The sequence below is a fragment of the Nyctereutes procyonoides genome, unplaced genomic scaffold, assembly GCF_905146905.1.
Source record: "Nyctereutes procyonoides isolate TBG_1078 unplaced genomic scaffold, NYPRO_anot_genome, whole genome shotgun sequence".
Taxonomy (NCBI): Eukaryota; Metazoa; Chordata; class Mammalia; order Carnivora; family Canidae; genus Nyctereutes; species Nyctereutes procyonoides.
In genome coordinates, this window is record NW_026575151.1 from 766,497 (window position 1) to 778,683 (window position 12,187).

Consider the following 12,187-nt stretch of genomic DNA (forward strand, 5'->3'; position numbering starts at 1 on the left):
AGCTATATCTTTGAAGTGCATTTGAGGCAGCTGTTAGTGTGAAGGTATGAATTTTTAAAGAAAAAACTAGCTGCTTTTCCTAGCTTGTGGGTGTTTCTTGGGATTGAATCACGTCTCTTTCAAACTGCACACCGGCAGGATCTGCTAGGCTCAAAATGCAAATATCTAGGCAAAGGTTCTCAATAAAAGGGAGCAAAAAAAAATCGGATTGAATAGGATGCCAGATGACATTTTTTTTCTTTATCCTTTTCTTAAGGATTAATAGTCCCTTACCTCTTAACCTCACTTGTTCTTCAAAGGTCTTTGCATATCCACATGAAGGCCAAAAGCTGCTGTCAGGTACCTGGGGAGAGAGGGATCACCAAGATCCCTGTAACACTTGCCTAAAAATGTCACTAAAGAGATGCGATGACATCCTGAAGCCCTTGTTATAGCAATGTGGCAGTTCTGAAGCGGGCAAGGGTAACTGCAGCCCACAGGATTATCACCGTGACCTGCAGCATATCAGCATCCTGCTGGTCTGAGACTGCCAACCCTCCCTCTGGCTCTCTAATGCTCTTTCCACCAGAGCAATTTTGGAGCAAATCACAAAGGACTGAGTTTCCCTGCTGTTTGTCTTATTAAGCGTGGGTGTCTGTTATGAAAATAGGCAGCGTGGCATAGTAGTGGAACCCACTATTTTCAGGATGAATGGTGGCAGTGGCAGCCTTCAACAGAGTGGGTATTTCATAAAGTGACCAGTTAGGAATGTCATTGTAGTCTGTGTGAATGCCATCCAGGCTGCCCCTGAGTTGCAAGCCACTTGCAAAAACAGAAGTCTCTCTCTCCTCTGGAGATTATATATACATATATATTTTTTTCCTTTCTTTCCATTTTCTTTCCAGAGTTACAGATAATACGGCAGCAGTACAGGAGCTCAGGCATTTGCATCGGTAAAATTCAGTTCAATAGAAATTATAGGTATTCAGCTTTGAGTAAGTTACTTAACCTCTGGATCTCAGTTTCCCTCCCTGTATAAGGTGAATAGTACCTTGCAGGCTTACTGCATTGTTGCAATGAGGCCTTAAATCCTTGCTCATGATTTTAAGGGCAGAAGGACCAAAGGGACATGCTATTAATAGTTTAGTACCCATCAAACTTAAAGACAAACTCAGAGGGGCCATTAGCTCCTGTGTGGTGTGTGGCCAATTCGGAAGGAATTCATTTTGCTGCAAAGTGTCTCATAAGAAAATCCATATTCACCAGTGCAGATGACAAAGATGACAAGGACTCCCACTTGAATAAACTGTAGTCAGCCTCCTCTGAGCCCTCTTCTTGACTAGGCCTCCATCTTGGGCTTCCATGCCTCTCCTTATAGCATCCAGTTTTAGCAAGAATCCTGCTAAGCCAGTTTAGAGAGAATCCTTCTAGGGATCTCTAGAGATTCTCTTTAGAGAGAATCTGTCTATTGAGGATATCTGATATCCTCAAAAACAGATCAAATTTGTCATCCTCCTACCATCCCTGAGCTGATCACCTGGTCTGCATTCAGCAAGAATCTCCCTACCTTTAATGTCTCCTTTTAGTAATTTTGCATCCGCTGCCACCCTCCTTATCTGCTTCTTAGTTATAAATCCTACTTAGCTTTGCCATCGTATTTGAAGTTGAACTTGATCTGTCTCTCCTTATGCAATGATCTTGACACCTAGCCCAGTAGTCCTGAATAAAGTCCTCCTTACCATCTTCACAAGTGTCAGAATAATTTTTTTAACACAGATCAAAACCTAAATATTGTGGTTTTCCAAAGAAGCTGATGCTCAATAGGTGTTTAATATGTGCCAAGATGCTGTTTGCTCTAAATGCCAAAATCTATTCCTCACAACATCCCAATGAGTCAGTACTATTATTATTATCCTTACAGATTAAAGGAGTTCCTCCAGAGGTTAACTTACTAGCCCAAACACTCAGAGCTGGAGCTAGCTAGTGGAACTGAAACTCTAATCCAGGAGTTCTGGCCCCAGGGTTCATATTCTTAAACAGAATACCAAACTGCCCCCCCAAGGACTAAAACTTAGGTTGGGAAGTCGACTCTGTCAGTGTTCTTAGAACAAAGTTCTCAAATTTAGCTGCCCTCACAAGTCCAGGGTAAGTACTATCAACTAGGAAAGCAAGGCCTGTGGGGAATACACCACCTGGAAGGTCCATGCTCAAGGTGACCAGTTCTCATTGTCACCACCTAGTGGTTGCTGTCTAGAAATGCATACCTTCTGAGTTTTTAAAGACTAGGGAAAAGAGAAATCTGACTTTTTTAAAAAAGATTTTATTTATTTATTCATGAGAGACACAGGGAGAGAGGCAGAGACATAGGCAGAGGGAGAAGCAGATTACCTGCAAGGAGCCCGATGTGGGACTCCATCCCAGGACCCCGGGATCATAACCTGAGCCAAAAGCAGACACTCAACCACTGAGCCACCCAGGTGCCTCAAGAAATCTTTTATGAAAGATCTCTTCAATGGAGGGGTGGGGGGAGGAAAGGGAAGGGGAGAGGGGAAAAGAGACAGGAGGTGGGAAGAAAGGGAAGAAAAGGGGAAACCATGCAGTATATACACCCTGCCTCCTGCCCTTGTACCATGCGCATTTGCGTTCTCTCGCGCTCTCTCTCACACACACATACACACCTGCAGCAGAGATTCATTCAGCCGCAGGCTACCTGTTTGTAATTTCATTTTTAGAGGTTATTAAATCTTACCTTAATGGACTCAGCTTGGTTTAAAAGATATGTACTCCTCACTCTAAGCCACCAAGTAATTACACTTTTAAAATGTCCTATTTGTCTAACCTATTAGAGACTACAGATTTCTGCTTTTGGTTGGAAAGGGGAGATGGTTTTTTTCTGGGTGCATGAAGATGCTGTGACAATTACTTTAGCAGACATGTTTGAGAGAAGTGTTGATTTCTTATCTCCCCATGAATCAAGAGATTTCAAATTACAGGTATTAGCCAAGCAATTTGGTATTTCTTTTTGATTCTTAAGTTGATGAATAGTTTTACCTCTATTAATAAATAAACAAAACACCCTTTCACAGTTAATCTAGTATCAGCAGCTAGCTATCTGTAAAAAATGGAAGTTAATGTTGTGAATTCTGAGAGTTTTTCTGAAATCCATCATGTTTTTCTGACTCTTCGAACTTCAGTTGCTGAACCTTGAGCTGTTTATATTTCACAGTTACCTTTGGCAAACCAGGTTTCTTTGCTCCTGCCATATAACATAGGCGATGTTCTGTCCTTCTGGCTTTATGAAACTGTAGCAGGGCAGCAGCTTTTGTAGCAGATGTCCACTGGACTTGTTTTTAATTGTCTAACATGGAATTACAGATAAAGTTTCATAAATAAGATACAACCATTTTCTTTCAAAAATAGCACTCTTTTTTTAAATTGCGTTTTGATTAATACATCATGGGTTGAAATTTCCTATTATTTTGAAGTTTGGCCAGGCTTTAATAATGGCCATTTTGGAGGGAAATGGGATCAATTAACACCTTTTTATGCACAAGACTTGGCACTGTCTCCTGTGGAGTGAACAGAAAAGAATCAATAAGCTTGTCTTCTTCCCTCCTGGAACTTGAAGTACCTTTGGAGAAATACAACATTTATACAAGTACAACGGTACAAAAACAGTGCATAAGAAGGACCCAGATAACTACAGCTGTATGATTTTAAAAGGAGACTTTATGACTTGAAAGCATCAGAGGCCTTCAGAAAGAAAATGAGATTTAAGTGGAGCCTGGAAGAACAGGTAGGCTTTCTGAGGAGGATAGCAGAGAGTGGGAGGAAAGGCACAATAAAGGCAGGTGAGAAGAGGAGAGAAGGTAAGAGGGGGTTGGGGCCCAGCCATTGCAACAGAAATCTCCAATAAGGAAGACATGGAAAGGGTTTGAGTGAGCAGAGAGTAGTCAAGACAGACCAAGGATGGGAAAATATTCAACCCATCAATATGAGTGATGAAGTTACTTGTAAGAGCTGGTTTGGAGGAGAAAATAAGCTGAATATACATTAAAATTCAGATATACTTTTCAGAATCTAGTCTTTTCCCACCTTTCAGTCTCTCCATCTCTTATTTTCTGTCTTCAACTCATCACACTCCCTCCATTAAGATGTAACATGTCTCATTCTAAATATCTTTAGAATTTATGTAATCACATACAACCATGTCTGCACACACACCCACAGGGCGTGATTTAGGTCAGTGTGTGTTTTAGTGTAGTGTTTGAGGTCATTGTTTCACAAAAATGAAAACGTATATATTCTTTTCCTTACCTTGCTTTTCTCTCTCAGCCATACCTCGGGGAAATCCCTCCCAAGTGAACACTTAGAGCCCAATTAGCTGGTTCTTTTAATGGTTGCATAATAACACTCCACAGTACAGATATATTTTGTGATCTGTTCCCGTATTCCTCCTATTCATGGAGATCAGTTGGCTTCCAGTTTTTTTGCTCCTACAAATAGTACCTCAATAAGCATACTGGTATCTCTATCTAGATATGCTGGTATTTTATTTCTGTTGATAGAGTTGGAGTCTCTGGGTCAAGGACATGTGTGTTTTTCCTTTTAAAAACTAAACTGCTGGGCAGCCTGGGTGGCTCAGCGGTTTAGCGCCGCCTACAGCCCAGGGTGTGATCCCAGAGACCTGGGATTGAGGCCCACGCCGGGCTCCCTGCATGGAGCCTGCTTCTCCCTCTGCCTGTGTCTCTGCCGCGCTCTCTCTCTCTGTGTGTGTGTGTGTCTCTCATGAATAAATAAATAAAATCTAAAAAAAAAAAAACAACTAAACTGCTTCCTAAAGAAAACTGTAAGAGTACACAGTTTGCACCTACAATTAATGAAAAAACTGCCTTTCAGTAGGTCTCCCCAGGTCATAATGCTTTTTTTTTTTTTTTTTTTAAGATTTTGCAAGTGCAAAAAAAAAAAAAAGATTTTGCAAGTGCTATTGATGTAAAATCTCAGTTACTTTACTTGCACTTCTTTGACTACAAATGAATTTGATCTTCTTTCCACGAGCTTGTTGGGTTTCCTATCTTATAAGTTGCATTTTTGTGTTCTGTGTCCATTTTTCCAATGAACTTTGTCTCCCTATAAATTTACTTTTTTGAGAGAGAGAGAGAGAGAGAGAGAGAGCCCATGCACCAAGCAGGGGCGGGGGAAGGGACAGAGGGAGACTGAGAGAATCTTAAGCAGGCTCTACACTAGGTGTGAGCCCACATGGGATAGTCTCATGACCTGGAGATCATGACCTGAGTTAAAATCAGGACACAGATGCTTAACTGAGCCACCCAGGTGCCTCAACTCCTATACACTTTTAAGATCTTCTGCTATAGGGGCAGCCCGGGTGGCTCAGCAGTTTAGCGCTGCCTTCAACCCAGAGCCTGATCCTGGAGATCCAGGATCGAGTCCCACGTCAGGCTCCCTACACGGAGCCTGCTTCTCCCTCTGCCTGTGTCTTTGTCTCTCTCTCTCTCTCTCTCTCTCTCTGATGGATAAATAAAATCTTAAAAAAAAAAAAATCTGCTATAGTGTAGATATTTTTACCTGTTCTCTACAGTTTTAAACATTTGTTTTTCAAATCTGTTGTATTTTTTATAGTATCTTTTGCCATACAAAACTTTTGGGTTTTATTTGATCACTTAAATTTAGGTTTTCGTATAGTTTCTGTATTTTCTCCCTTGCCAAAAGAAGCCTATTCTTTCTGCCCCTGGATTATATTTATGTTTCCTAGGTTTTCTTACAGGATTTTTATTTATTTATTTATTTTACATTTTAACCTTTAATCCATCTAAATCCATCTAGGATTTATTTTTGGAGTTGTTGTAAGATAAAGATCTAATTTTCTTCCAGATGTATTAACAGTTTGCCAGCTCCATATATTAAGTAATCCATCATTTTGCCCCTAAATTGAAATGCCTCCCTTGTCATAGATTAAATCTTCATTTATATCTGGATCTATTTCTAGATATTCTATTTCACATATTTGTTTAGGCCCATTTCAACTTACTGATTTGATTATAGTAGCTTTATAGGATTTTCTGAAATCTGGTAAATCAGACTACACAAATGACTTTTGGGTAGTTATCATCTGCTCAGGTAAAAAACATTTAAAACATATTTACTAGACAGCAGTGGGATGCAAGCAGAGGCTACCATACCAAAATAATACTTGTATAATTAAACTATTTTCTTCAAAATTTTTCTTCCTATTTTTATAGCAACAGATGTAGGAGAAAAAGGTTTAATGTGCTTTTAAGTTTTTTTTTTAAGATCTTATTTATTCATTTATTTATTTGAGAGACAGAGAGCCCAAGGCGGAAGGGCCCCAGAAGAGAGAGAAGCAGGCTCCTCACTGAGCAGGGAGCCCAATGTGGGGGTGCATCTCAGGATCGTGGGGTCACGACCTGAGCTGAAGGCAGATGCTTAATTAACTGAGCCACCCAGGCGCCCTGCTCATAAGATCTACAAATGACAGTTTGGTGCACTTTCAGTCCTTAAATGCTGTAGTGTATTAATGATACCGTCTCCTTTATTCGCAGATTGACCCTTCAGAAAGGTCATCATCCCTGACTGAGTCTTCACACTGAGCTAAGACTGCTTCCCTGAGGGAACACTGCACCAGAGAGCTCTGAGATTTTTCTGAAGAAAAATTCCATGGGGACTGTACCTGACCCTTTGAGATCGGCTAAAACTTCCTTGATCACAGCTTCTGGAAAAGAGGAGGATCTAGGAGAAGTGCCACCTGCCTCACCTCGGCCTCCACCAGCCCTCCTGTGTAAGAACACCAATGGCCTCTCTGGGCCTCCTGAAGAGCCAGTCCTCAGCCCCAGGGCAGCTGCTGAGGCCCTGATGCAGGCCTATGAGCATGAGACCACCCAGCCGGACATGTCTTCTCCTGGTATCTTCAATGAGGTGGAAAAAGTGTCTTCCGCGTGCAACTCTCCTGGCCATACCCAGCTGCCAGGAAGCTGCGAGCCCACAGCACCAGCCCCGTGTTCTACAGCAGGAAAGGATCTAGACGAAGCATTGACCATGCCAGCCAGTCAGCATGCCTACCAGGCCATCCCAGGTGCCCAGCTCAAGGCCAGCCCCTCATCAGGACCTGAAGATACACTGCTGAAAACACAGAGAACTTCCTCAGAAGGAGAGCAAGCTGAAACGTCAAGCTGTCCGGCGGGCAGCACCCGGGGCAACAGCGAAGCTCAAGTGCCCTGTGATTTTCCTTCTCCAGAAACAATCCAGGAAATGGTACAAACTGCAAATATGGCAGCCAGGGCGTTCATTCACACGTCCTCTCCTGTAGGCGGACCTGAAGGGGAAAGGCCAGGAGCTATGTGTGACCCCCGGACAAGGTCCTGTGAACCTCCAGCAAGAGAGGATGGATGCTCTGGGAACAAACAGCCCCCTGCCACCACCTCGGACAGCCAGAGTGTGACTCCCGTGACAACTCAGCGATCCCACCTCACTAGTCAAGGCTCCACGTTTCCTCCGGATCTGGGAAAGGTGCCGCTGCCAGCGCAGCACCAGGTGTTAAGGTTCAAAGAAGCCAGTACAATGACCAACCAAGCTGCAGGTGAGGTCAGGGAAGTTCCCGGCAGGGCTCAGCAAGACGCCGAGGTGCAGGCAGTGGCAAGTGTCGAGAGCAGATCCGTCTCCACCAGCCCCAGCATCCTCACAGCATTCTTAAAGGAAATGCCCGTTCCTGAGCGTTTGGAACCACAGGAGCAGCTTCGTGTCGTCTGCCGTGGGGCTGGCAGTGGGAGCCACACCGTGGAGCTGTCTGACAACCCCCTGGGCCCCCAGGAGCCAGGTCAGTGCCCAGGCATCACACCGGAGGCGCACGGCCAGGCGCCCACTGCCGTTTCCACGGCTTTCCGAGGGGAAGGTAACTTGGAGAGGCTACCGGGGGAGGCCCTCACCGGGTCCCCGACCGCGTCGCCGACCGCGGCGGCGGCGGCGGCGGCGGCGGGTAACGCTCAGAGTATGTGTAAGGAAGCCGGGAGGTCAGCAGGAATGACCCCAACTAGGGAGGCGCCCACCTCCAAACAGCTCTCGAGTGTGAAGTCTCGCTCCCCGAAAGCCGGCGCCACCGACCAGATCTCTGTCGGCGCCGGAAGTCACAGTGACACAAGCCACCAGCTGGGGGCCTCTGAAACCAAGCCGGCCGAGTTCGCGGTGGAAAGCGCAGATGGCCACAGGGCAGACGCAGACCGCCCTGCCGAGAGCTGGGGCCTGGCCGGCCCGGCCGGCCCGCAGCCTGCCCCTCCTCAGACAGGAAACCGGCCAGCGCGTCGGGGCACCGAGAGCCTGGGCGGCGGGGCCGGGGCGGACGCCAAAACGCTGCTGCTCACCCCGAAGTCTCGGGAAGGTGGAGGCCCCGCGCCCGCCGCCGGTGCTACGCCGTCCGCCGGGAGGCGGGGCCAGGAGGCGGCGGCGGCGGCGGCGGCGGAAGAAGGCCGACCCGCCGCGGCGGCCGCCAGCCTGAGCCTGCCGTGTGACGCCGTGGGCGACTCCAGTCCGGGTTCCGGCAAGAGGACCCCTTCTCGCTTGGCCAAAGCCAGCCCGCGCCGCGCCAGCCGCGTCAGCGAGTTCCTCAGGGAGCAAAAGCTCAACGTGACGGCGGCCGCCGCGCAGGTGGGGCTCACCCCGGGAGAGAAGAAGAAGCAGCTCGGCCCCGACTCCAGGCTGCAGCTGAAACAGTCCAAGCGCGTCAGGGACGTGGTGTGGGATGAGCAGGGCATGACCTGGGAAGTGTACGGGGCCTCCCTGGACCCGGAGTCGCTGGGTATCGCCATCCAGAACCACCTGCAGAGACAGATCCGGGAACACGAGAAATTAATCAAGGCGCAGAGCAGCCAGGCCCGCAGATCCATTTCCTCAGATACTTCTTCAAATAAGAAGCTCAAAGGAAGGCAGCACAGCGTGTTGCAGTCCGTGCTGCAGACCTTCCGCCGCCCCAACTGCTGCGTCCGCCCTGCCCCCTCCTCCGTGCTGGACTGAGGCGAGCGCGTCGGGCCTGGTCTGCGTCCGTGGTACCCCCGGGGGTCTCCCGGGGGTCTCGGGGTCCAGGCTTACCCAGGTTTCTCTTTCGTTTTCTTTTTCCGAGACACCAGAGAGAGGAAGCAAGGATTAACGACCGGAAGTTGCTCTTAAGAACTGTTGGGTCCTTTGACTGGGGCTCCATAAATAGAAATAGTTCAAGTGGAAAGAAAGAACAGGAGAAGAGGAGAAAGCTTCAGTGAAGGTTAACGACCTTAATTAAGAGGAGATAATATTCACTGGGTTGATTATTATTATTATTATTATTACGATGTTGCTTCTGGAACTAGCATTATTGTTACACGTAGGTCGTTCTGTATGACCGCCTCGATTTATCACCCTGTGGCATTGCCAATAAAATCCCCGCGTAATATTAAAAATAGCAAAACCACTACTAGCGAAAACACTGTTAGGTCGTTCTAGTCGTATTGCAATGAGAGTGCTATGACCACACAAAATTTAAACAGATGGTAAGAACTATGATAAAAATGTGAAAACGGATTTGACTCACTCTTAGGCCAGGTGACATTAAGTAAAAGCATTTAAATGCATAAAATACCAAACATGAATTAATATTCGTAAACATCAGCAGGCCATTGTTTCTGTAAACCTTGTTACACCGTTATCAAATATTAAGAAAGTTCTGTTAGTAAAGTTAACTAAGCTATTGAATATGAATAATGCCCACATAAAACATGAATTTATATAGACGGATTTCCCTGCACTAGAAGGGAGGAACAACACTATGCTTCTGACTAAATTCGTATTTCTTTACTCTGGAGAAAGTGCAAAAGTGGAAACTGTGATCTCCCTACAATGCAACTGAATTCTTAGAAGGAGTCATCGAATTATTAATAATACTAAGGTTTGTGTTGTACAGGTGTTCTCCAAAAACATTCAACTGAGAGTGTTAAGATTTTGGTAAGGAATTATAAATAGCCAGTTTACCAAACACTCTCTTTTCTGTGTTGAAGAAAAAGAAGTAACAAAAGCAATATATTTAATTTTGATTCCTGTAAATGAGATAGTTTATATTTTTCTTTTGACTTGCTTGTCCAGTAGCTTCCAATAGAAAATGTAGTCGACACCAAATAGAACAGAAGCTTCCTCACAGTTTTTGTATGTAGACTAATATCATCTAATTGCTTAAGTTTCTAATTTGTAGTCAAAAGGCAGCCTGTGCAGACTTACTGACTTTAAGAGAAATACCATCATATCTCATCCTTCAAACCCAATAAAAGAGGCCTTTACTAAAACATGGTTTGAGCTTCAGGTGGGCTATAGTTTTTGAGAACATAGACACCTGTTTGAGCTCAGCACTCACCTGTCTCCGGAAAAGGAGTGTGTCCTTCGTACCCGTGAGTGTATTGCAGGGCACTGAGCTGGGATGATGAGCATTGGGGGAGTCTGGAAGATGGAAATGAGTTAGGACACTAGAAAAGTGTCCCCTCACTAGATTCATTGTAGGGAGATCACTGTTTCCACTTTGCATTTAGAAAATCAGATTGTTAAACATGGTGGGTGGGGTGCTCCCTGGTTGCCTTCCCTGAGATTGTTCTCCTTGATGAGCCAGAAAAGGGTGTCTGGCTATTAGGCTATTATTCTCTCTCTCTCTCTCTCTCTCTGGAGACTCATAAATGTCATTTGTGCAGTAAGTTGACAATTTCCGTTTTGGCTTTTTTTTTTTTTTTTTTTGAATTCTCTTTTGCAGATTCTGAACATATAGGGGAAATCATACCTAAACTTTAATACCAGATGCTAAACAAGGCACAGCCTAAATTAGTATATAGCCACTGGTTTCTTTCAAAGCAATTGGACTGTATATGAAGACCTCATAAATAGACTCCAGTCATAGTACTCTCAGAGCCTGAGAATGGTAAAATTGCAGTTGTTATACTTGGAATTTGTAATGAATTTTGTAATGCGGTGCGTTTTTCTGTTTCTTACCAATTGGCCTCTATTAAGAATACTACCTGAAGTAGAAATTGCCATGAAATTAGCAATCAAATTACTATTAATGGTTAGAAATTTTGTCTAAAATTCTCTTTTGGCCTTGAATACCCATTCGTAGGAGTGTTCGTGTAGCTTTTGTTGGAGATGTCTTTGCCAGGATGTAATCTCACTCCTACCCTTGCCTCACTGCCTGACTCCCTCACACATTGGCACACACGCTGTGTATACACAGAGAACACCCTGTGTACACAGTAGCAGCTGGCAACAGTATCCGCTCCAGATGGGTGGGCCCCAGGTAATCCTCTGCTGTGAAGTTACTGGAATAGGCTGTTACTGCATTAAAAGAGGGGAAGAAAGAATAATTTAGCATCTGGTAATAATATTTATCTTCATGAGTCTGGAGTAACCACGTGAATGATAAAGAGCTGAAATTACAAATTTGTAGCTATAAATTTGTAAGTTATAAAATTCATGAATTATAAGTAGTTCAAGTTAAAAATGAAGCAGAGGCCTAAGAGAGTTGTCGTCATTTGTTGCACATTAAATAAACAAATTAAGAAAATTACATTGAATTACTTAAAACTAAATTTAGTGCTGTGGTTGTGCCCTTCAATGTAAAACTTCGTGTTTGATGGAGGAACTTTAACTCGTTTTCTTTGGTACTGGAACTGGCCTTTCCTTCTTAATCTTTAATTGTTTTGTACTTCATCTTTACTCCTACCACACTCCAGAAATTGTCACAAAATAGTACAAAACCTTTCTTGTTTGGTTGTTTATTGAATCTTAAAGAAGGGACAGCTTTTCAGAACAGGTATGAAATAGATCTTCAAACGGATAAAGAAAGAGCCCATTAAAGACCAGCCATGCATTTGCTTTATGATACCCTAAGAATGCCCACCATAGAACCTTGATTTGAAATTTTCCTCCCCCCCCCCCCGCACCATTTTTTTTTTTTAAGATTTTATTTACTCACTCATGGGAGACAGAGACAGAGGCAGAGACATAGGCAGAGGGAGAAGCAGGCTCCCTGTGGGGAGCCCGATGTGGGACTCAATCCCAGGACCCCAGGATCATGACCTGAGCCAAAGGCAGAGATGCTCAACCACTGAGCCACTCAGGCGTCCCTCCTTCCCTTCAATCTGTGACACAGCATTGACATTCAATACATGATTCA

At 44.6% G+C, this 12,187-nt stretch overlaps 1 protein-coding gene across 3 annotated transcripts in view; it reads left to right on the forward strand.

Annotated features, from left to right (window-relative positions):
- Positions 1-11,955, forward strand: part of GPRIN3 (GPRIN family member 3) — a 64,092-nt gene extending 52,137 nt beyond the window's left edge. For all 3 annotated transcript variants that reach the window (XM_055313152.1, XM_055313153.1, XM_055313154.1), the window contains exon 2: positions 6,561-11,955. In XM_055313152.1, the coding sequence (XP_055169127.1) occupies positions 6,676-9,021 (2,346 nt within the window). In that variant the 5' untranslated portion in view covers positions 6,561-6,675 and the 3' untranslated portion in view covers positions 9,022-11,955. The remainder of the gene's footprint in view (positions 1-6,560) is intronic.
- The last annotated feature ends 232 nt before the right edge of the window (positions 11,956-12,187 follow it).